Raw genomic sequence first — 24237 nt, forward strand, 5'->3', positions numbered from 1 at the left:
ACTTATCTCGCTAGTAAAGCCTTAAGGGTCAACGGAACGCATAAGCCCTTCCACTGCGATTACGACGAAATCCATGGGAAGGGGTTCAATATTAATTACACAAAAAATCAGAGATATAAAATTTAATTATACAATCAGTCTGGCTCACTCTGTAAAATCATTATCAGTCGTATTTTCCCGGAAATTTAATTTCGTATCGTTGTTTAAATTTGCAGCCAGAATGCATTTTATGCACTCATGAGGACACAAAAAACTTTTGAATACGTATCACGAAAATCTAAAGCATCGTCCATCATTTAAACAGTTTAGTCTGTGTCTTTATATGCAACAAGAGCAAGTTTCTCAGCTTTTCCATGCTGGTTTAACTGTATCAATACTTAATACATACAATTAATACTAGCCACACAGATAAATAAAACTTTCCGCTGACTTTACTACGTTGGTAGTACTGATCCCCAAATACAGACTGTTGCGTGCGTTCGTAGACGTTAGGGTCAAATTGGCGGGACTGGGAAGTTTTAATTGACGTCGCGCCGGTGGAACATTTACTCATTGTCCCATTGTATCCTCGTTCTCTGCTACATTGTCGTGACCAGCGTACTAACGCCATTGCAATTCTTTCTGCTGCACGATGAAGGCGAAGATATACAAGAAGGTCTGTGAATTTGATGGAGAGCCGAAGGATAGTGACTTTTCGCTGATCGAGGAAGAATTGCCATCTCTGAAGGAAGGAGGTAATAATTCAATTAGCGATACCCACAAATTTTTCTTGGAATCCGTGGACTCAAGTTTTTACATCTAATTTTTCAGAATTTTTATGTGCTGGAGAATGGTTCAGCGTCGATCCATATATGAGGTGAGTGATTTTTCAACGTGTGACAGTTAAGTGATCACGATAGGTATTTCAATTTCCTTTTAAAAATTATATTGTGTTTAGAGACTTTTCATTGTTCGAGTTATTTAAATAGATTTAATATTTATATGGCTTCGAATTTCATCAGTGTATTTGAACTTTCCTTTATGAGATTGAATCATCTCTTGTAGGGTTTACTCGCAATGGTCTCCAGTCGGAGAAACTGTTATTGGATCGCAGTTGGCCAAGTAAGTGTGAAAAATCAATTATTTCATTTTATGTATTTATTTAGTAAAAAGTACTGAAATTGCAATTTCAGTTTGTTTGACTCGTGAAGCTTATCATTGTTTAACGTTCTCGAGACCCTGACCATATGTAAAATTCCCATATCTTGTGCATGAGCGGTCGTGGGGGAAAAATTAATAATTGAATTTCAGGTCTCCCGCTAACTTTTCTACAACAGTTTTTTACTGTGTTTATGAGTTGAGAGAGAATGTGTATCTTACAATCGAATATATTCAGAGAATATTCATTTTATTCAAAAGTTCAGGGAACCAATGGTTCTGTTATTAATTCAGTTAAAATGATAACCGAATACACCACTGAAACTGCTGAAATGCTAAGTACACAATAGTTTATTTAATCTTCATATTGCTTGACTTTGGTCTGTAATTCCTGCAATCACTTTAATTGACAGTTGGTTGCAATTGGATTGGAGTTATCTTTTCCACCATTTGCATTCGTCTCAGTTTTCCATCCCACCTGTCTTTACTGTTCTATTTTCTTATCCACGCAATCATCTCAAAGGCCTTGTCTTTGGACTATGGAAAGTCTTGGAACTATAAAGTGCCACTTTCCCAAGTTTTGCAACTGTTCTCATAATATTAGTCTCACCAGGTCTTCAATCTTCCTCCAAATCAGTTCTGAAGAATGCATATCGCTCCCCTTGGTCTAATTTATTCAAACTAAACAACAGTTTAAACTCAAAGGTCGGTTTGATAGTCAAGGGAAAAACTCACTTCGTACCAACCCCAATGGCATGTGAAACTTGCACATCAGTGTAGTAAGGGGGACCAGTTCCTTTCCCTGTGCCACCAATGGTTTCCAAGGAAGATCTGGTACCCGAAAAATTACACAGCTTGGGTGGAGTTGAGGGTGCCCATAGGTGTCCCTGGAAATCCAGGGTTAGTAGTAAAATGCTCTACCTGGTGGACTACTACGTTATGCCCTCCCATTTGGAGCTCTTAAGCCTTCTGCTTCTTAAGAATGTCATTTTAATTTTTTAAATATTTAATCTTGATTCAATTCTTCAAACACTTGGCTTGTAATTTTCCAAGTTCAACTGGGGATTTTTAGTTAGATTAGTAAAACTTCACTTATAAGATTGTTTTCAGCCATGGCATGAGCTGTGTTATGTTGTGGAATGTTTGTAGTCCAATGGAGTTGAAATTTTAAATTATGAGCTCTATTTTTCAATATAGCTGATGATAATTTTTATTATAACTATTGTTCATCCTTTTTGGGGCATTAAATGTAGTAGTCTGGGAAGGGCTAAAAAGATTTGATTAAGGCTGTGAAATGTTTGCATGAACATACATACTAAGATGTATATTTTCCACCTTAAGTTTGGGTATTAATTTGAGTAAGTGCCGAATGCACAGAATTTTATTTACTATAGCTATATTTTTGTAATCGATTTAGTAATCCATTCATAAATATACTTATTATTTTTGTCAATTCTTTGAGCAGAGTGATAGAGAGCAAAAATGAAGTGTATAAAGAAGGGATGTATGTAGTTGGATACTTTGGTTGGAGGACTCATACAATATGCGATGGAAAAACTGAACTAACTCCAGGATTTGGACAACCATTGATTGTACAACCTTTGGAAAGCTTGCCAATGTCTTTGTATTTGGGAGCTCTTGGAATGCCAGGGTAATTATGAATTTTATTACTCTAAAATATTTTTTTCCTTACTGTTAAGGCTAGTGGTATTAGTGTCAGAATTGAAACTTGTTTCTTGGCTGCCACTTGGCTATTTTTTGTTAATATTACAATGCAACAATATCAGAGTTTGAGAGGACGCCCCGATAGCTTAACTGGCTAAAGTACTAGACTAGATATTGAGGGATCCGAGTACGAATCCCAGTCAAGGCGAATGATTTTTACACTCTGAAATTGTTGCACTGTAATGCACATGAGCAGATGACTCCGTTGAAAGTTACTGTTACGGTATCTCCCGCAGTTTCTTTGGAATTTGTAAATATATATTGTCTACTCTTTTGTCTACTTTTCCTTTGCACAGTGATTTGAGCAGTGTGGGGGATCGAGATGGTGCGGGGGCTAACGTACTGGCTTCCCACCCTGAGGGCGCGGGTTCAAATCCCGGCGGTGTTGAATATTTTTCAGAGGTATCTCGATCCCTACTTGAGGTGCTTTGTGGAGGGCACTTTGAGGGAGTACGCCGTCCGTCGGATGGGACGTTAAACTGCGGACCCCTTGGCGCCTTTCGTAAAGAGTAGGCTAATGCCGACGCCGGGTTTCTCTCCACCCTTCATCCTTTCCTGTCCATCCCCTATGGCGCAAATGACCTTAGCTGTCGGTCGCCTCCCCTCAAAACTACTACTACTACTACTACTACTTGAGCAGTGTGATTTGCCTATATATTATGTTATACTTAGGCAATTTGAAGCCAAAGACAAAGAAGAACAGTTTAATGTAGTTATGGATGCCAGGTTGTCTTGCTAGATGAAGATATGAAACTTAGTGATGTTTAGCCTATGTCTATCCAAAATGTAGCTTAAATCGTCGACTACCAAATAAAAATAAGACTGAGATCAGTTTTCAAAACCGATTAAGACTGAAAGAATTGCTTCTATCTTATTGATTATTGAATTACTTTATTTGCCTGTATTTTCTGCTTACATTTAGAAACTAAGATGGGATCGAGATGGTGAGGTGGCTACCACAGGCCCTCTGGGTGGCTTCCCACCGAGAGGGCCCGGTTTCAAATCCCGGCGATGTTGAATATTTTTCAGCGGTATCTCGATCCCTACTCAAGGTGCTTTGTGGAGGGCACTTGGAGTGAGTACGCCGTCCATCAGATAGGACGATAAATTGCAGACCCCTTGGTGCCTTTCGTTAAGAGTTGGATAATGCCGACGCCGGGTTTCTCTCCACCCTTCATCCTTTCCTATCCATTCCCTATGGCGCAAATGACCTCAGCAGTCGGTCACCTGCCATAAATATTTCACCTCCCATAAATACTTCACCTCCCATAATGCTTCACCTGTGACCTTTTATTTGTACTCAAACCCATGTTTCTATAAAGGAAAAGAGATTAATGCACTAAAAATTTCCTAAATAATCTAGACAAATTTATACATGAGCATAATCTTTAAAAGCTGTAATTTGGTGTCCATCCTGAAAAAACGTCCTCTATCCAGAGGTAACCTCCTTAAGTGGCCATTATTTTCTGGTTCCAGCAGTTAAAACTATTTTCACTAAACACGAGTGTTCATTGAGTGATGTTGGCTTGAGTGGCTTCAATTAATATTATTAATGACAAAATGTGAAATGTAGACTATGGATGAATTCAAACATATGTTGTAATCATACATTCATCGACGGAAACATGAAAAGCGAGAAATAATAATGTATTCAAACTTGATATTAGAGATTTTCCTCTCCTACTTTGTGAATGGTGTCCCAACAGCACATGCCATTTACCCTTGTAGTAACCTTTTTGAATTTTATAGATGGGATGCGATGCAAAATGATTGTATTATTAGATCTGGTACTTGATGCATTATTAAATTAAATTTTGTCCAGGGCGTTTTGTGAGTTGAGTAAGTGCATATGAAGAATGTAGTTTCATTGGCATGGGGTTTATTTCCATTTCCAGCAATACAGCTTACTTTGGATTTCTTGAGATATGTCAGCCTAAAGCTGGAGAGACAGTAGTTGTAACGGGTGCTGCAGGAGCTGTTGGATCCCTTGTAGGACAGATTGCTCATATCAAAGGTTTGTTTCAATTTAGTATGCATTAGGCAAGCAAACATCATTACATAAGACACAGTTTTAAAAATCTTACTAGATATGACAAACCAGCTAAGTTGTCCGACATACATTGAGATTTATTTTGCGTTAAATTCATCGGGCAGTAATTGTGGTTCATTGTGAGATGTTTCAAGTTTCAAAGATCCTAAAAGATGCAATAAATAAGTATAAGAGCACCAAATGGTAGATTCATTAGAAGGTAGCTCGTACAATGGAAAACTGAAAATTTGTATTTTATAGTCTATGGTATCCTATATTTCTAGAATAAAATATTGTTATTCTTATATTTCCATGTTAACATTTGTCGCATTTGTTATTTTTGCATCAACCAAATGTTTAAATACTTACAGAAGCATCGAATAAATTGCGTTTTTTTATACTCTTGTCATTTATAGTGATGTGATTGCTTTCATCATGTAAAACATATCCCATTTTCATTTCGCTTTATGTATATTATTATAGTACTACAGTTCATTTTACCCTGATTAATAGCTTCCACTTGGCATGTGTGCCTTGTTTATAACATCAGCTGATGGTGCTCATATACCTGAAAATACATGGCTAAGTGAGTAGTTCCATTTGCCAATGAATATGATCCTCAGGGTTGTTGTTATGGATATCGTTAGGAGATAGTATGACAAGTTTGACCTTCCCACATTTCCTGCACATCTACGCAGTGTCTTTTTGCTAATGTTTTCTGATATTTTAAATATGTATGTACTTTGTTTTTTCAAGGTTGCAAAGTGATTGGTTTTGCAGGCACCGATGAAAAAGTTGATTGGTTGAAGAAGGATTTGCATTTTGATCATGCTTACAATTACAAGGATGTTGGCGTTGACCAAGCACTCAAAGAAGCTGCTCCTGATGGCGTTGACTGTTACTTTGATAATGTAAGCATTTGTGGAAATAAAGTGTCAAAATGTTCTTTCCACTGAATTTGCAATGAGGGGGACTCAGTAAGGTATACCAACTAATTAACTTCAAATTAGTATGTCAATGAAATTGGACATATAAGGTGTAGAACAAATAATTTTAAGATGTCATTTTTCCCATGAATGATAAGGAATCAGATTAACATTATCCAACTGTGTTAAGGGGGAAGAAAATTTTTCTTTTTTCATTCTAAGTAGCCTAGTATATTTTATCACATCTAGCTTTAATTGCCCTACTTCTTACCTACAGCTCATATCGTATGCATAGTGAAGTATGTATGAATTAGATGTGTATATTTTGTAGCCAGCAATTAAGAAAAACTTAAATTTTGATGTAGCATGCTTGGTGTGCACCTAGTCCCTGCCAAACACCCTTGCTTGCTGGGTGCCATTTAGATAGATAGGTAGATGGTGCCTAACTCCAGGAGCAGGTCAGTGTTTATGTCCAAAATGTAACAATGATGAATGCTATTTTACTTAATATCTATTGCATTCAAAGGTCTTTGATATATACCCTGGAGGCCTTCAGATGAAGTGTGTTTTAAGAAAGAATGGAAAGAGGGTTGGAGGGTGGAAGTTTATCTCTGGATCCACATGTTGAATGTTCCTCATACTTTGTTTGGGTTGTAATTCCGGAATCCTATTATACACTACAGATTTATTGGTAATTTTAATTTGGGAGTGTAAATTAAATTTGGCACGCTGGCTCTGGCAGAATGAGCAACAGGACTGCAGAAGGAACTTAGTTATTGTCACTTTTGACTAACAACTTCATGTATTTTAATGGATTCACCTCAGGATTACCTATTGAACTTAAATTAAATTTTTTGCAAAATACATGTCACTATCAATAATTCTGTTGATACTGGATTTCCCTTCACACTTCCCCAAAAATTTTACCTGTAACTACGAGGGTCATCCGGAAAGTAGTACCCGTTCGTGAAATAAAGACACAAAAGTAAATATTAACAAACATAAAAAATTTTATTTGAAAGAGGATACTTTAAACTACTTCTCAACATAATCTCCAAGCAAATTAAGGCATTTGTCATAACGTGTGACAAGTTTCTGTATTCCTGCTGCATAGTCCTTCGCCGCCAGCTCATTGAGATACGCGAGGGACCCATCTTGCACAAATTTTTGCATAATGCAGATGGTGTTTAACAATTTCATGAACAATTGTTCGAGAAACATTGGGAAAATGCTCACAGATGTCATCAATTGTGACGCGCCGATCGTTCCTCACGAATTCGTCAACTGAGCTCACCAGTTGGTCTGTAATGACAGACGGTCTCCCCGAACGCTCATCGTCGTGTGTGTTCCCCCTCCCCATGTTGAAGTTGCGACACCACCGCCGAACAGACGACTCGTCCATTACATTGTCTCCATACACCTCCTTTAATTGGCGATGAATATCACATGGGCGAACGTTTCTTGCATTGAGGAATTTAATCACTGCCCTCACTTCACAACTGGCGGCGTTCTCAGTTTTTTTAAACATTGTAAACAATCACAGAAACAACACAGGCAATGCTAGCGTCACGCAACTTGGCTCAGAGAAGGCAGACAAGCCACTGAAGCTATCTGACCTCGTCCAGCGGCTACTCGCGTCGTCAGCACTTCATGCGGCACGAACGGGTACTACTTTCCGGATGACCCTCGTAACTATCCACCCATCCCTTACTGTCCTAATGAACTCTGAGTCATGCGGAAATTACTTCTACTCCTGTTATATTTTTTGCTTGAATGAAATGTTTATGATGCTCTAATGAAAAATTTTGAATTTTACCTAACTCGATTTAACTATCAAGAACTTTTAATACTTTGTATTGTCAGTTGTTCACATTGATGTGAATACAAGTATGTAATGTATCACAACACTTTTCAGTAAGTGTTCTTAATCACTAGTTAGTGCATTTGTTAAAAAAAAATGTGTGTAGATAAAAAAATTTCTGTATAATTTGATATTCTCTTTTAACTCTAAATTCAGTCCCTTTGAATGTAATGGTTCATATTTGCTGTCTTTGTATTACCGGCTTATGCACCTCGGTATTTGTGAAGCCTAGGAAAATGTAGCTTTCATCATCTGCTTGCCACTAAGCCTCTCCGAACAAACCATATATTTTTTGTATTTCTACTGCATTCTTTGATTCTACCATCCTCATTTCGTTTTTCTAAGATAAATTCCTCAGTGTTCTTTGTTTGTTCCCATTTAATCTAAAATATTCTTTTCATATCATTATTTTTTTTCTCTCTCTCAGGAAACTGTTCTTGAGTATAAAGCTTTTAATGACTATCCCAATTCAGCTCACTCAAGATGCAATAAAGACTCCATATGCATGAAAGTTAAAATTTCTGAATGGAATGTATAAAATTTTCACTCTTTATCTCACTGATTTTCAGATTCTGCAATTATGGATGAATTTGACCTTAAAAGTCAAAATGAATGTGCAAGATACATAAGTCAACTACTTGTCGTATTTTAAATAACTACCTTCCATTCCAAAAGTGTGTTGCAATGAAGGGAGAACTAGTTATGAATACAATTGAAAATTTTAAAGAAGTGGAATAATTGAAAATATTTTCCTTTTAGACATAATGAAATGGTTATATTGTATTTGTAACATCATTTGAACATTTTGATTTTCTTAATTTCATTTTGGTAAACATTTATTGGCACTAGAAAGCTTGTGGTAATAACTGATGAAATTAATAGTTAATGTAATAGGATTCATAATGAACATTTTTTTCCTTCCAGTTAAGTGATGGCCAAGATAACAAAACATGGGTCTCCTTTTTTGTAATATATACTATTCTCAATTTCTTCATAGTTATCATTGAATATAACCAAGCTTCAATAGACAACTAGCTACTTAATGATGCATAATGTATACTAACTTATATCGAACATGTAAAAAATGGGATGTGTCCAGGGATGGCATTGAGGGATATAATGAGTAAGGATATAGGGGGGTTTTGTGCAGGGAACATGAATCGAAGGAGAGAATGAGGATTGTCAACAGCATTTGACTGTGATCAGTATGTGACTTGTTAAATAAAAATTTCACCCTTGCTTTCCTTAACCCTGCTGGTCTCACGTTTTCTTATTCCAGGTGGGTGGTGAAATGTCCAGTAAAATCCTGCGCCATATGAATTCCCGTGGTCGCATTTCTGTTTGTGGATCCATATCATCATACAATGCCTCCAAGAATGAAGAACCAAAAGGTTTTGGCTTATAACTTTTATATTTAGACCAATTAGACCTTTTTAGTTAGGATTTGTGTGATTCATGTTTAATTTTTGTCCGTTACAGCTTCTCTGGTTCAACTACCATTAATATCCAAAGAGTTAAAAATGGAAGGATTTATGGTAATGAGATGGCTTGACCGATGGGAAGAGGGTGTGAAACAGCATTTGAATTGGATCAATGAAGTATGAATTGTTAACTTGTGATATTAAAATAGCACATATACTAGTTTCTTTTTTTTTTAACTATGAAAATTTAAGATGTCTTGGTAGCATCATTAATTATTTGTAAGGCGTTGTAAATGCTATTTTGGTTTTAATCATTAGCTGCAATTAATTTTTGTGCTTTTTCAAAACAGGGGAAGTTGAAGTATAAGGAAACCATTACAGAAGGTTTTGAAAACATGCCTAAAGCATTTAAAGAAATGCTTAAGGGAAAAAATGTTGGCAAGGCCGTTGTCAAAGCATGAAATCTCCGTTGGAACTACCGTGAAATTTTCCACCTGTCAGCTCTACCACATGCCATTTTATAATTTTTAACCAATGTCACCTATATAATACTCAAAATATATTTTTGTCTCAAATAAATAAAATAAGCAAAATATGATTGTTCTTTTCTTAAAATTATTCAAAAGTCGGCGGTTCCTTATTTCTTGAACAAGTCGTAGGACGGGTGTGAAAATTAGTTCAATTATGAAGTAAGGCAAATGTATTGTCCTGCAGTAAATCGTAAGCTGATAGAACTGGTGAAGCTAATTGATTAAACAATAAGCTTATTTCAAGCGTCCGTTACAACTGTTGAAATAAATGCAATGTTTCATGGACATATCCTAATGCTATAAAACCCGGAGTGGTGTGGCTATTGATTTAGTTTTAGAAAACTGGATGAAATAATTCCAGCTGTACAGAGGTTCTTCCATTACTGCATATGCATTTTTAAGAGTACACTCTTTAAATTTACGTCATGAAACGACAATATAAATGACTACTCCGGTGTACAAATTAGTTTTCGTCTGCATCACGAATTCTGATAGTCGTTTGTTATTGTGCAAATGAGAGTTTGGTTAGGGGATTTGGAGGGAATAGGAAATTGATTTATTTTATACTTATGCGCTTTATATTGTGCATTGCTTTGCAAAAATATGTTATTTTAATGTTCCAAGATACCTGCAAAGGATCGATAGGGGATGAATGCTTTTAATCATTTTCTATAGTCGGTTCCATCGGCCAATCTTTCTTATGGGACTCACTTTCGTGGAATACTATTTATCGACTAATAAACGGACCAATTAAGTTGTTGTAAATGCATCTCCAAATAGCACGCGGTAGTGTTAGAGGATAATTTCTCTTCGAAATGGATGATAGGGTTTTGACAGAAGTCCCCAGCAGTTTGAAACAACTAGCAAGGCTTGTTGTGAGAGGGTTTTACAACACTGAAGATGCTCTCATAGTAGATATGCTCGTGAGAAATCCTTGTAAGTAAATGCTATGTTCTCATGCGGTAAGTGGTAATTTTACGTAGAATGGAACTAATAAGCTAAAATTGCCATTAGGTATGAAAGAAGATGATCTCTGTGACCTTCTTAAGTTTGAAAGAAAGATGCTTCGTGCGAGAATTTCAACCTTAAAAAGTGATAAATTTATTCAAGTGCGATTAAAAATGGAAACAGGTGTTGATGGAAAGGCGCAGAAAGTAAATTACTATTTCATCAATTATAAGGTTTGTTTTCTAATATTTTTCATATTAAATAAATTAAGTTTCCTTCTTGGCTTTTCATTTGTATTTGCTGTTTTCCAGACATTCGTGAATGTAGTGAAGTATAAATTAGATTTAATGCGGAAAAGAATGGAAACTGAAGAGAGAGATGCAACCAGCCGCGCTAGCTTTAAGTGTCCATCGTGCTGTAAAACGTTTACGGATTTAGAGGTAAGTGCATATATAATTTCATGAAATGTGTTTCCCCCTGTCCTAAAGTTAAAACACTTAAACTAAAATCAAGTTAAAATAGAAAAGCTCTGATTGGAAAACTTACGTGTGAACAAACCATAGACTAAATACGTAACTCCTCCAATTTACCTTATAGTAAACACTAATTCATTTAAAATATAAATCTTTTGTGGTGTTACAATGGGAGCACGCGGTCTATAAACTTTTGTTGCTTTACTTTTTGTTTGGAACATTGCATATTATTTACTCAATGAGATTTGCCATACAAATCTGAAATTTACTGTTTTAAAATGCTATGCAGGGTTTTCATGCAACTATGTCATTTTAGCGGAAAGATAAGTGCAGCCAATGGGATTTTGATTCGCTGCAAAAGTAAAGCATAGTAATTTGAACTTTCACTCGGTAATGAATAGGAGGTTAATATTAGTGTGTCAATGTTCTATTAAAGTTTCATGAGTTGAATCCATCTTTTAATCATAAAACCCTAAAAAGCTAACTTCAATATTTGTGACAAATTAAAATTACATAGGTATTGTTAATTGGTTGACATTTTTGTAAATCATAACAGCACCGTGCTTGAGGTTGAGATTAAATTATAAGGAACACTTGGAAATTTAATGACAGTATATGTGGATCTATCCCAGTTTCTGCTACAACTTTATTACAAACACTGCAATGCCCTTACCTCATTTCGCTACCCACCACACATCCCAAGTGAGATATTTGAAACCATTTGCAGTTGTGCTCGATTTGTTACTGATCCCAGGGGCACCAACTCTTGGTTCAAAACTTGAGTATAGTGATGCAGTCCCAAAAATAACAGTAACCTATGAGCAATAGTGGAACTTGCCAGTATTTTGCAACTCTTAAAATTCAGTTTGTTAACATGACAAATTTTTCTAGTTATTCTTGTCTAATTTTCAAAAATTGATTGCTGATTCATAATTTTCAATAATGTTACATTTGTCATTTGTCTTATTTAGGCTGATCAGCTGTTTGATTTTGCGACTGAGGAATTTAGGTGCACATATTGTAAAGAGGTAGTGGAAGAGGACCAGTCTGCACTTCCCAAAAAAGATTCTCGCCTTCTCTTGGCAAAATTCAATGAACAACTTGAGCCATTATTTGTACTACTACGTGAAGTGGAGGGTATTCGCCTTGCTCCAGAAGTTCTCGAACCAGAACCTACAGATCTCAGTTCCATACGAAGGTAATGTCTCTTTTTATGCTACCAGATTATTTAGTGAAGTCTTTACATTTTCTCTGGGCTATCTGACACTATGCAGTTGCATTTTCTAAACAGAAATATGGAAGTAGTCTGGGACAATTACAATTTTGGTTGATTTTTATGCTCTCTTTCAAAGAAGTTTAATTAACCAGGTTTACCAAAATCAGTGTTGTAATTTTCTCTTGAACTCCTGTATTGTCTTAACAATTGACATTAATTATGCAGCCATTGAGAGGGAGCTTTTTCTCAAAAGAATGAATGACATTAACAGGTGAATGTCTGGAATATACTCCTGGTCAAACTTATGAGAGTCATGGGGATTTAGATGGTGGGGTGGCTAATGTACCGTCTCCCCGCCCTGGGTTCAAATCCTGACAGTGGTAGGATTTTTCAGTGGTATCCTAATTCCAACTTGGGGTGCTATGTGGAGATCTCTATAAGTGAGAATGATGTCCATCGGATGGGATTAAATTGTGAACCCCTTGGAGCCTGTTTTTAAGAGTAGGCTAAAGCCAATGCTGGGTTTCTCTCCACCATACCTCCACTCCCTGAACATCCTATCCCTACTAGATTACCCACCTATTCCTTCTGGCACAAGTGATGTCTGCTGTCAGTGGCCTCCCCTCATAACTACTACTCTGAAAATCATGACTTTTTTGTTTGAGGGATCTAGTCTTTTAATGCTTGCATACCCCTTCATATTTATAAATAGACCTCGTACATATGTTCTTGTGATAGGTAAGTGCAATTAATTTCATAGAAAATGATTGCTATTGGCATTTTTCAAGATTTAGATGAAAAATTCCACTGTTTAAATGAACTAATTGAACAGGTTCCCCTGTCAATAATTAGCCTTGGAATATGGACCAATCTTGGTGTTACGTTAATTCTATTTTCTGCTGTAGGGTAACATGGACCAATAGCTCATTCACTATTTCTTTCTTTTTTAGAAAATACAACTATAATTTCAGATAGCAAAGAAAAATCAGCAATATATAATTTATTAATCTTTACAACCGTAGACAATCAGATAACTGATGTGGTGATAACCGTAGACAACTCTCCCAAGTGGAGGGTGCAAATTAAAATGTCATCAGAGGTACTAGAGTGTAATTTAGTGCAGTAAAATCTGTACAGGCATTCTTCTCTTAGCATCAGTTTGTTTTGGTGACTGTTGAATGTTGCCTCACCCACTTATTGAATGGCATGCCTTGTTTTACTGCATAAAACCCCACCTACTCTATGGACTCCCAAGTGTTTTTCTAGAACAGAATGTACTTTCTTTCATATTTGGATGCAACTCCTCCATTGATAAATTCCTTTCTCCTGAGCACCGGTGATGTGTATTTACATTGTATGCCAGAGAAGTTGCAATGAAACTTTTTGCTGCAATTCTTTATTGATGTGATAGACCCATTAATCAATAGTGGACAGAGGATGGCAATCATAATCTTTTACTGTTAATCATTCCTTACAATAACATTTTATCCATTGCACTAGTGTAGTCTTCTCTATGCAACATATCATGGACTTATGTTGGTGGACCAGTTGTAGTGGGTAGTCTATGACAAATAAATTCATGAACAAGATGGTATTTTTAAACGTTACCTTGTTCACAGTTTTGTCCACTTCCTGCCTATATGCCTTAGGTTATGTTATATATGTCCGCAACTTAAATCATTTTATAAACCACTGCATAAAACTCTGTTAGGGTACGTGTGAACAAGTTTTTAATTTAAAAGAGACTTGAGTGCATTTATTATGCACAAAATTGGTTTTACAACCACTAAGAAACTGTTACCAGTGCTCTGAGATAATGTAAAATACAGATTTAGAAATCCATTTTGGTATAATCCTCTTTTCAAGGACAACAAAATTATTTTGTCTTAAAAGTAAATAGACAGTGATCATTTGTGTGATGACATTTTCTTTTTAGGCAGATCGGGGAAGTCAGTTGTTATGAACTGTCATAAAGTGAAATGTAGTAGTAGTAGTTTTTAGGGGAGGCGACCGACAGCTAAGGTCATTTGCGCCATAGGGGATGGACAGGAAAGGATGAAGGGTGGAGAGAAACCCGGCGTCGGCATTAGCCTACTCTTTACGAAAGGCGCCAAGGGGTCCGCAGCTTAACGTCCCATCCGACGGACGCCGTACTCACTCAAAGTGCCCTCCACAAAGCACCTCAAGTAGGGATCGAGATACCTCTGAAAAATATTCAACACCGCCGGGATTTGAACCCGCGCCCTCAGGGTGGGAAGCCAGTACGTTAGCCCCCGCACCATCTCGATCCCTAAAGTGAAATGTGCCTGTATAAACTTCATGAGGGTGTCATCGATCCTTGGGAATTGGTTATTATGTTAGAATATCTGAAAACTTTTAAAATATCTACAAGTAATAGAGATTTCCCAAATTTTGAAGGGTCATCTCACAAATGGGCCATGTGGCCCCGTGATCATGCCCCAGATGTCCTAGGTACCATTTTTGGTATAACTTCAACCTTATAATTGTAGTGTATTTCTTCCTTTGGATAATTTTTCACTGTGCGCTTGGAATAGAAAGTTAATGCAATCACTAATATCAGTGAAATCTTGGTTGGACTTGGTGTTGTTATTTGTCGATTCCCAGGTTTACATGTTTTTTTTTTCATTTTTTCTTAATTTGAAAAAATATCCCTCAATGCACATGAATAGGCAATTGGGAGGCCTAGCGATAGGATAATATCAAAAATGTAACTTAAAGTATCACTTCATATCTCCCTTCTCTAAGAGTCATTTTCAAATGAAACCCATTTGATGCATGTGGTGTGGTGAGTTGAATGTTGAGTTTTGAAAAGTTAAGCCATTAGAAAATCTCCTTAGTTACTTGAGGTGCATGCATGGCTTCATGTTGACGATGGCTGGTGCGGTGCAAAACTCATCAAAGCTGAATCAGGTGTTGATTGAGCTTTGTCAGCTGACGAATGTAGATGTTTTTATCAGCTGAGGGATGAAAGCCAGTGGATAGTCATTGAAGAATGGTCACTGTAAATGGAGAGAAGTATCTGTCAAAGATGAATGATGTGTGGAGTGCTGCCAATGAGTAACCTTACTTGCTGACTGAACACCACAAGGAACAGCATATGATTCAGTTTACATCATTTGGTGTTCTACTTGATCTGAGGGTGAACAATGCCTGCAGTGTGTAGTAGTAGGAGATGAAATGTGATGTTTTTACTTTGAACCAAAAGGGAAAAGCTATCGGCATGCCAAAGATGTTCAAAATGCTTTATTCAGCTGGAAAGGTTTTGCTGAATGTAGTCTTTGACTTGTGGGAGTCCATCTTACTGTACTTAAACAACCACAGTGATATAATCATTCCCAGCAGTACAACTGGACAATCAATCATTTTTATAAGGTTATCAAGAGTGAGTCACCCAGCAGCTTGCTGGTTTGAGTAATTAATTCTCTGCAGGACAATGCAGGGCCATATATGTTGCCAGCATTATTGTTGGGGCACTAGTCAAGAAGAAGAGGAAGATATTTGAACATTGTTCATAAAGCCCAGATTTTTCACCATGTAACTTTCATTGAGTAATACCTTTAAAGAAATGCTTCAAGGGATGAATATACAACACTGACAAGAACCTCAAGGAGATAGTTGAGGCTTGCTTCAAGCTGCAACCAAAATCTTTCTTCCTGGATGGAATTCACCCCCTATCCATACAGAAGGATGCCTGCCTAAGTCCATAGGATGATATTTTCTGAGAAACATTACATGGCCTTTATTAAGTGCTACTACTTCTATTTGCTTGTGTACCATTTTATCCTTTCTTCCTCGTCCAGTGACTACATTACTCAAATGGGATTTAATTGAAACATGCCTTTTGCATCCATAGTGCTTCTTTGTATTATGGAAGTGACCTGCAATTGTTGTTTCATCCATTTTGCACTGGCATTGCATCAGTTGAATTGAGGAGTGCTGTGAAACTGGTTTATGTGCACAGGTGTGAGATCGGCAAATGTAAAATACATGTTGTGTGGTAAATGTGATGAAGTAATTTGGTTCTGCAGCCCCCCTTCAACGAGAAAATAGGCAATTATCCACTTTAATAGTACTATTTCAGATTCCCTTTGGCATCTATCTGTCCCTTTTAGAAATGATATTCATTCTCTTTCCCATCCATGTTTATTCAATGTACTAGTTAAAGAAAATAGGAAAGGAAAACTATCAAACATCATTATTATTTTTTTTAATTTTAGCCTTGACAAGGGACGACCCTCTTCAACTCTGCGACCACCTGGAGACCCCTCTGGACCTTGGTCAGGGGATGCCACTCGTGGTGGTGGATTTCAGGTAGTCCATCTTTTTACTTGTTTATATTTTTAATTCATTGGGATGGGAAAGTAATAATGGTACAACGAATGGTATAACGAATAAAACACCTATTGCATCTACTTCCAAATCTCATAGCACAGGTATGATTTCCTAGGGGTATCAAACATCTGTCAGTGGTATTCTGGAATCCCTTCCAATGTCACACTGATTGATCTTAATAACTTGATTGTTAATTATATCCTGAATTATTTATTTTAGTTATTTATGAAAAGCTGCAATAATTATTAAATGATATATTGGGCATGATCCTTGCCCTAAGCATGATACTTGAGTGTTTTTTTTCATGTAAACAGTGGAGCCTCATTAAACAAGCATAATCGATCCAGAATTTGTTTCATAATTTGAGACACTTATTTTAAAGAAACAATTTTTCCCATATAAATAGATGTAAAATCTAATAATGCATTCCATGTCAAAAAAATTGATTACGAGTAAGATTTATTCAAAGGAAATTAAATATACATTGCTTAGGATTGTGAATCATATTTATATTTTCTCTCGTTGTGGAATGAACCAACCTGGAATGCAAATACAATTTTCAAAGGAAAAATCACTGGTAGCATGTTCTTCTGGACTGCACACTATTCTAAAGGAGTTTCTGGATGGTCAATGAGCAAGGGTTAAATTTTCAAATTATTATTTGAATTGGCACAAAATGGTCGGCACAAATGGTGTGAGATCGTCTTTCATTGGCTTGTGGTTTTGCAATTCATCCTCCTCTGCTGTTATATTGGTTCACTTTGGCATCTTTTTCATAAAAGATTCATTTTGTCACAATGGCAATCGTATTGTGGCAGGTGACCCCCAGAATTTATGAGCTTCTTGAAGTCGCAAATTAAGTTCACTGTTGCCTTGGTGAAGGAGCTTGCTGATTAACATTGCACCCTAGATATTCTTGTCGCCCCCTTTGAAGCGTCTATCTCCTTAATCTTTCCCTTGTTCTTGAGGATAGTGCAAATTGTTGATGTGGACTGATCAGCCACACTCACACCTCATTCTTACTTTTCAATGATTTTAATTTCATTCTTATGGTAATTTTTTTTCTCTTACGGCTGTCAGCTCATTCTTTGGGGACATTTTTGCAAGGGTTATTGAACTTAGCGCAAAAAAATCACAAATAGTATGTCTGGATACAAATTTAGAAAAATATGTGATCACTGGTAACACTAAGATGTAAATGGAATGAGTGCTAAACATGGACTGCAGCAGCAGACATGTCATCAATCCACGGCCTCCACTCCCTTCATCACTTGTTAAGCGAGTCATTTTAAAAAAATATGTTTTGCTCATTATGCGAGGTGCTCATTAAGTAAGGTTCCGTGGTGTTTTCTATCAGTTTGATATTACTTGGTACTGTGGCATCTTTCATCAAAAATAGACTAAAACACCAACTTAATCTTCATTGGATTCCTTCTGTCCCTCATTTTTTCCTGCTACTATTTGCCAATCTATACTCCATGGTATTGCATGTAATTACATCATTTGACTAAATAACTGTAGGTTTTGTTCCCCCGCATGGTTTTTCATAAATCAAACCCAGTGTTTTGCCATAAGAAGTAAAGATCAAATAAATTAATGTTTTCAAGCTGTGGTCATTTGGTGAATTGATTCTGTTCTTTAATGTTTAATTCTGGTGAAGACTCTTGAGGTTGCATTGTGGTGCATTTCCAAGATCATTCCTGACCAGAGTATATATTTGACTTGTTTCATATATCTCCTTGAAGAGTCACATTCATCAAGCTGGACAATTTTTTTCTCATCAAGAAAAGGTTGATTTACTCATGGATATTTGTATTTAGGGATTTTTACCACTCCTTGCCAGCCTGTCACCACAACCTCTGTTACTATTACTTCCATTGTCTCCCTCCCCGTTTCTTGCATGGTTATGATTATGTACTCTAGTTCTAAGATATGGTAATCATAAAGTATTGACGCCGTCATTTCTTTAAGCTATTCAGTTCTAGATTGTTTTAGAGCACTTAAATTTCTTAAACTTAACTTTCTCGGTTATATTCGTGACCCAAGTTCCCTACAAATCATAACTATTGTAATTTATGCCTTTTTCAGATTGTGATGTATGTCTTATATTGTTTTCATTAAAGCAATATTAAGACTTTGATTATATTGTGTTTGGTTTTTGATGATTGCTTTGTTCAAGTAAGAAAATCTTATCCCATTATTTAGGTTGAGGAGACAAGAGTGGATGTCACAATTGGAGATGATAACACTGCAGATACAGCAGCTGCAGCTCGCAAAGAGAGACCAATTTGGATGGTTGAGAGCACAATTATTTCTGACAACAATGATGTGAGTGTTTCATTCTGAATTTAACTTGTTGCAACGAAAGAAGATGGTTTTGTAATGGTTCTTTGTATCATTGTACTGGGAAATCTTAAGTAATTAATACCAAGGACCTTAGATTTTTACCTATTTATCAATTATACCCTCTTATGTTTGAAGGTGAATTAATTTTCGTGTAGATTTAAAGCCTCTACAAGGTTTTTTGTAATGAAGGACAAATATACTTAGTGCAAATCTGTGACTCAATACGGTGAAAAACTAGAAAAATACCAACTAAGTAAAAGTTATGTATCATAGAAAAAGAAAATTTGCCATTTGAATATTATATTTGTCTACCTGATTAATATCCAGTTTTTATCATTAAGAAATGCTTTCAGAGTACATATTTAAAGATGCTTTAAAGACTTTCGAGGTAATTGGTAAAAAAAAGTTCATTTCTGTGAGTAAATTGAAGTTTTGAAAATAGTTACAGAAGCTGTATGAAAATCATTACTTTTTGGCCTGTGTGAAATTCAGACCACGATATTACAAAATTGAAGATGCATTTGGGATATTGCTGCATGTGTGTGTATATATTGGTGTATATGTGCAATATCATGTCTGTTAAAAACAATGTTGCATGTATATGGAAAAATCTTGGGAAATTCATGAAGAGAATTAACATTTCTCCTATATCTATATCACATTGTGTCTTTAACAAAAGCTTGTATTTCTTTGCTTCCCTTCAGATGAATGGTCCAGCAAGTGGAAGTCTGCTCATGCAAAATACTGACACTCAGCCGTCCACGGACCAGAAACCAGGCAACAAGAATGCCGAGGACATCATGTCTGTGCTATTAGCTCATGAGAAAAGGGCTGGTGCCACCAGCGGTTCAGTTGCTACTGCAGCAGCCACAGCATCTCTCACATCGAGGGGGTCCATTGCTGGCCTTGGTCGACCAGGCGACAGTGGCAGCGAATCAAGTGACGATGAAGCTCCTGGAAATGCGCGAGGTGGTGCAAACAATGTTCCAGAAATAGATAATGGTAATTTTTGTGAAACGGTCAACTTTACTGTGTTAAGTGATAATTGGGATGCATACTTATTTTCATGCTTCATTGTGTGATGAATGATGTGTTTCAATTTCACCTGCATTAAGTTCATGATTAACTGCTTTCCAAAAAGGTTCACCTTGATTAGTAGGGAAACCACAATTCTTTGACTTGCATTGGTCTAAATGGAAGTCAGGCAAGCAAGTGGTTTGACACTGAATAATTGCACTTTGTAAAATTTGTTGTTTCAGGTGTAACTTAATGGAATTTGCTTAACATATTGAAATTAAATGAAATAATTGAATTTGTAATTTCACACACTTTATTTTAAAAAACACGGCCCAGGTTTTGACATTGAACGTCATCATCAGGTGAGCCTGATGATGACATTCAACGTCAATACTTGGGTCATGTTTTTTAAAATAAAGTGTGTGGAATTACAAATTGAATTATTTCATTTGGATTGCACTTCGTATTTTTCAACAAAAAATTTATTGTGCTACTATTGTTTTTGATGTATAGGCACCATCATTTGGTCGAAAACTGGAGTAGTGTAATTAAGTTTTTTAGGAAAATAGATAGTGTATTTATTCAGTGATCATGAATTTTCACAAAGGAGAGTCTGAAACCATAATTAAAATGGTTTTCTATTTATCTTCTGTCCTAGTGAATTTTGGAATTGAAATTTTCATCACTATCACTTGGGTTTTTCAATAAGTCCTTGGGAAAAAATATAAAGAAAACATTATTTTTGGCATAATTTCTGTGCATAATTCCTTTTAGTTATATTTAACATGATTCCTTTATAATACACTCATCATATCAATTCTCCAGCTTTATCAAGCTGTCCAAAAATTAGGATATAAGAAGGTCCTCATGGTAGGCATGTGTGTTGGTGATGACCTCGTTTGACGTGAATTGTTTTCCATTGATCAATTTTTTCTAGTTTAAAAATAAATAAGTCACTGGGGGCCAAATCTGGTAAAGATTGTGGATGTCGCAATAATTTGAAATTTAATTCCATAATTTTTGCTATCGAAACTGCACATGTGTGCCCCCATACACTGTCTTCATGAAAGAGAATTTTTTTGCCTTGATTTCTTCACTAAACCTGTGTATTAACAAAGTATGATATTTGCCATTTATCATTTATCCTTTTTGCTAGTGATAAATATATGTTGATAATTCTGCGTGCATCCCAGAAAACCCTAGACCTTCCCTTGTTGGCCGCTGTCACAGTCTTCACCTTATGAGTCAGATCAGCTTTAGAATCCAACTGTTCTGACTTTTCCCTTGTCTCTGGAGTGTAGTAGTGTATTCATGTTTCATCCACAGTTATGTATTGATGCAGATATACTCATCAGGATTGCAACTGAAAACTGCCCAACTAGCCTCTGAATTGACTGCACAATTGCATTTATTCTCTACTAGGACCAGGCTTGGCACCCATTTAGCCGAGATTTTTTCACACCGATTTTTTATGCAAAATTGAAAACACTGTATGTTGTGATATGCATGTTGCTTCAACTACGAGGGTCATCCGGAAAGTAGTACCCGTTCGTGAAATAAAGACACAAAAGTAAATATTAACAAACATAAAAAATTTTATTTGAAAGAGGATACTTTAAACTACTTCTCAACATAATCTCCAAGCAAATTAAGGCATTTGTCATAACGTGTGACAAGTTTCTGTATTCCTGCTGCATAGTCCTTCGCCACCAGCTCATTGAGATACGCGAGGGACCCATCTTGCACAAATTTTTGCATAATGCAGATGGTGTTTAACAATTTCATGAAAAATTGTTCGAGAAACATTGGGAAAATGCTCACAGATGTCATCAATTGTGACGCGCCGATCGTTCCTCACGAATTCGTCAACTGAGCTCACCAGTTGGTCTGTAATGACAGACGGTCTCCCCGAACGCTCATCGTCGTGTGTGTTCCCCCTCCCCATGTTGAAGTTGCGACACCACCGCCGAACAGACGACTCGTCCATTACATTGTCTCCATACACCTCCTTTAATTGGCGATGAATATCACATGGGCGAACGTTTCTTGCATTGAGGAATTTAATCACTGCCCTCACTTCACAACTGGCGGCGTTCTCAATTTTTTTAAACATTGTAAACAATCACAGAAACAACACAGGCAATGCTAGCGTCACGCAACTTGGCTCAGAGAAGGCAGACAAGCCACTGAAGCTATCTGACCTCGTCCAGCGGCTACTCGCGTCGTCAGCACTTCATGCGGCACGAACGGGTACTACTTTCCGGATTACCCTCGTATTTTGCAAACTTTGATTCCTCAGTCACTCCATGCCACGAAATGGATTTTGCTGATAATTTTAGAGAATGTCTCTTGTACTGGACCTCTGGAATAATGCTCATCATTTGTGGATCTATGGCCATGCTTAAACTCATTTACCCAATTGTAAACAGTCACAGATGCTGCTGTAGATGTGTGATGAACTTGACCCACCTTCGCTTTGATCCCATTTGCAGTTTCTTTGAATTTGTTTAAGATAAACACTGCAATCTTTAAACGCCTTATCCCCGTGGACTGTGGTACAATGTGTACAACTACGGATACATGTGACATTGTATGTATGTCGTCATAACATCTTGGTCCTTTAAAACCACTAACATTTCCGAGTATAAGAGGATGCCTTGGTAGCTTCACTGTCTAAAGCACTTGGCTGGACATTGCTGGATCCGAGTTTGAGTCCTGAACTAGACGTGATAATTACACTTTGACTTTGTTGTGTTGTAAACATTTGTTGCTTCAATTGGCTATGAAAATGAAACCATATGATGGATATAATTGAAACTTGAACAGAGGTGTTGTGAGATGTGAGGCTTACTAAAAGCAAACCTTTCCTGATACTAGGAGTGCCGTGTATTGGATTTTCTAAGGAGTCATTGAATGACTCATGTAGCTATTATCTCATGAGGTAATGTGTTAATCCATGCCCCATGTCTAATCTGTTATTTCACTTGGATGGTGTTAAGAATGGTCAACACTTCAGTGACTGGTAAAAGTCATTAAATGCCTCTTTGATCATTATTAAATTGAATTTACTGTGTTTTAGCTTTTGCCATCCCAGAATGTGAAATTCTATTATGTCATTCTGTAAGCCCTAATGTTTAAAAATAACTGACCAGTTATTATTATTGGTATTCTACTGGTGAATGTAGGTATAAGATGGTACTCAGGGTACTCAGCAGTACAATGATAATTCACTTGCCTCTCCTACAAACACAACCTGACACCTCACACTACAATAAGTCCCTCTTCAATGCGGCGTACTTCCTTCCTCACCTCATTCCATCCATTATGCCTGTTATATTCCTATCCCTTTCTCGTTTGCCTAATGTCCTCACCTCCATATCACTGTGTTCAATGTTCTATTTCCAATTTAGAATGCTCTCAATCCTTCTTTCCTGCATCCATAGGATTTCTCCTCTCTATGAATTTTTTTTTTAATTTTGCAGTTGTCGAGGCAATGGACAGTGATGAAGCTGGTGAAGATGGTGATGATGATGATGATTTAGTTCCAATGGTGGAAATTGGGAATAGGAGTGTGCCTATCACTGACATTGATGATGCACTGATAGCACAGATGACACCTGCTGAAAAAGAGGCATACATTCAAGTTTATCAGGAACACTATTCTCACATGTATGACTGAAGGATTGATGAAGAGGCCTGTGATAGAAAGTGCAAATTTGGATGATGGTGGAGACTTGACAAGTGAACCTTCCCAAGTTGAGTGGTGCTTCATTCACTTGCTATTGAAATAATACTTTATTTGAAATTGAGTCTGGTGTGTGTGTGTGAGTGGCTGTTCTTAAAAATTTTTAAATGGGCATTAGTATTTGTGTTGCAATAGTGGCAACGAGCAGTTGTTGAGAAATAAGATGCACTGGTAACCGGCTGAATAAGATTTGTTGATATGTGTTTGTGTGCCATCCAACAGCAAATTTCTGTATGATATATGTCAGACTTTGAGTGACTGAGTAACGTTCATCAGGTTTTGAGTGGCTTGCTTGAAAATCAGGTCGCTGATCTGTCATAAGTGTTCTAATCTCTATGAAGAGATTATATCTATTTTTCACCATGTTTACTGTGTACATTTCCATAATCTACAGATAAAAATTTATAAATTTTATGTAAAGTAATAATTTTATTTCAGTTCAAATTTTTCTGGCATAAATAGTAGCTTTTAGTGACAGCTGAATCGAATCAAAAGTAATTTAATTTTTAA

The 24237-nt window shown here is 36.6% G+C and overlaps 2 protein-coding genes across 2 annotated transcripts; both read left to right on the plus strand.

The window, feature by feature from the left end:
* Positions 1-486: 486 nt before the first annotated feature.
* Positions 487-9682, plus strand: LOC139700807 (prostaglandin reductase 1-like). Its single transcript, XM_071599231.1, has 9 exons — positions 487-734; positions 811-856; positions 1045-1101; positions 2603-2788; positions 4758-4876; positions 5648-5802; positions 8958-9069; positions 9158-9276; positions 9450-9682. The coding sequence occupies exons 1-9, from the start codon at positions 632-634 to the stop codon at positions 9558-9560; spliced, it is 1008 nt and encodes a 335-aa protein (XP_071455332.1). The 5' UTR covers positions 487-631; the 3' UTR covers positions 9561-9682.
* A 468-nt stretch (positions 9683-10150) lies between these two features.
* On the plus strand, positions 10151-24141 carry TfIIEalpha (transcription factor IIEalpha). The gene is made up of 8 exons (XM_071599232.1): positions 10151-10565; positions 10644-10810; positions 10889-11017; positions 12022-12248; positions 16505-16598; positions 18825-18947; positions 19670-19967; positions 23465-24141. Exons 1-8 carry the CDS (start codon positions 10445-10447, stop codon positions 23659-23661), a joined length of 1356 nt encoding a protein of 451 aa, XP_071455333.1. The 5' UTR covers positions 10151-10444; the 3' UTR covers positions 23662-24141.
* Positions 24142-24237: the final 96 nt, after the last annotated feature.

The sequence above is a fragment of the Hetaerina americana genome, unplaced genomic scaffold, assembly GCF_022747635.1.
Source record: "Hetaerina americana unplaced genomic scaffold, ioHetAmer1.1.p SCAF_11, whole genome shotgun sequence".
Taxonomy (NCBI): domain Eukaryota; kingdom Metazoa; phylum Arthropoda; class Insecta; order Odonata; family Calopterygidae; genus Hetaerina; species Hetaerina americana.

Bases quoted from the DNA above. Each gene is read 5' to 3' on its own strand.
- LOC139700807 (XM_071599231.1), top strand. From the start codon at position 632: ATGAAGGCGAAGATATACAAGAAGGTCTGTGAATTTGATGGAGAGCCG. The intron at 1,102-2,602 runs GTAAGTGTGAAA...TTCTTTGAGCAG, and splicing joins ATTGGATCGCAGTTGGCCAA to AGTGATAGAGAGCAAAAATG. The intron at 9,070-9,157 runs GTTTTGGCTTAT...TGTCCGTTACAG, and splicing joins CAAGAATGAAGAACCAAAAG to CTTCTCTGGTTCAACTACCA.
- TfIIEalpha (XM_071599232.1), top strand. From the start codon at position 10,445: ATGGATGATAGGGTTTTGACAGAAGTCCCCAGCAGTTTGAAACAACTA. The intron at 10,566-10,643 runs GTAAGTAAATGC...AATTGCCATTAG, and splicing joins TATGCTCGTGAGAAATCCTT to GTATGAAAGAAGATGATCTC. The intron at 16,599-18,824 runs GTAGTCCATCTT...CCCATTATTTAG, and splicing joins CTCGTGGTGGTGGATTTCAG to GTTGAGGAGACAAGAGTGGA.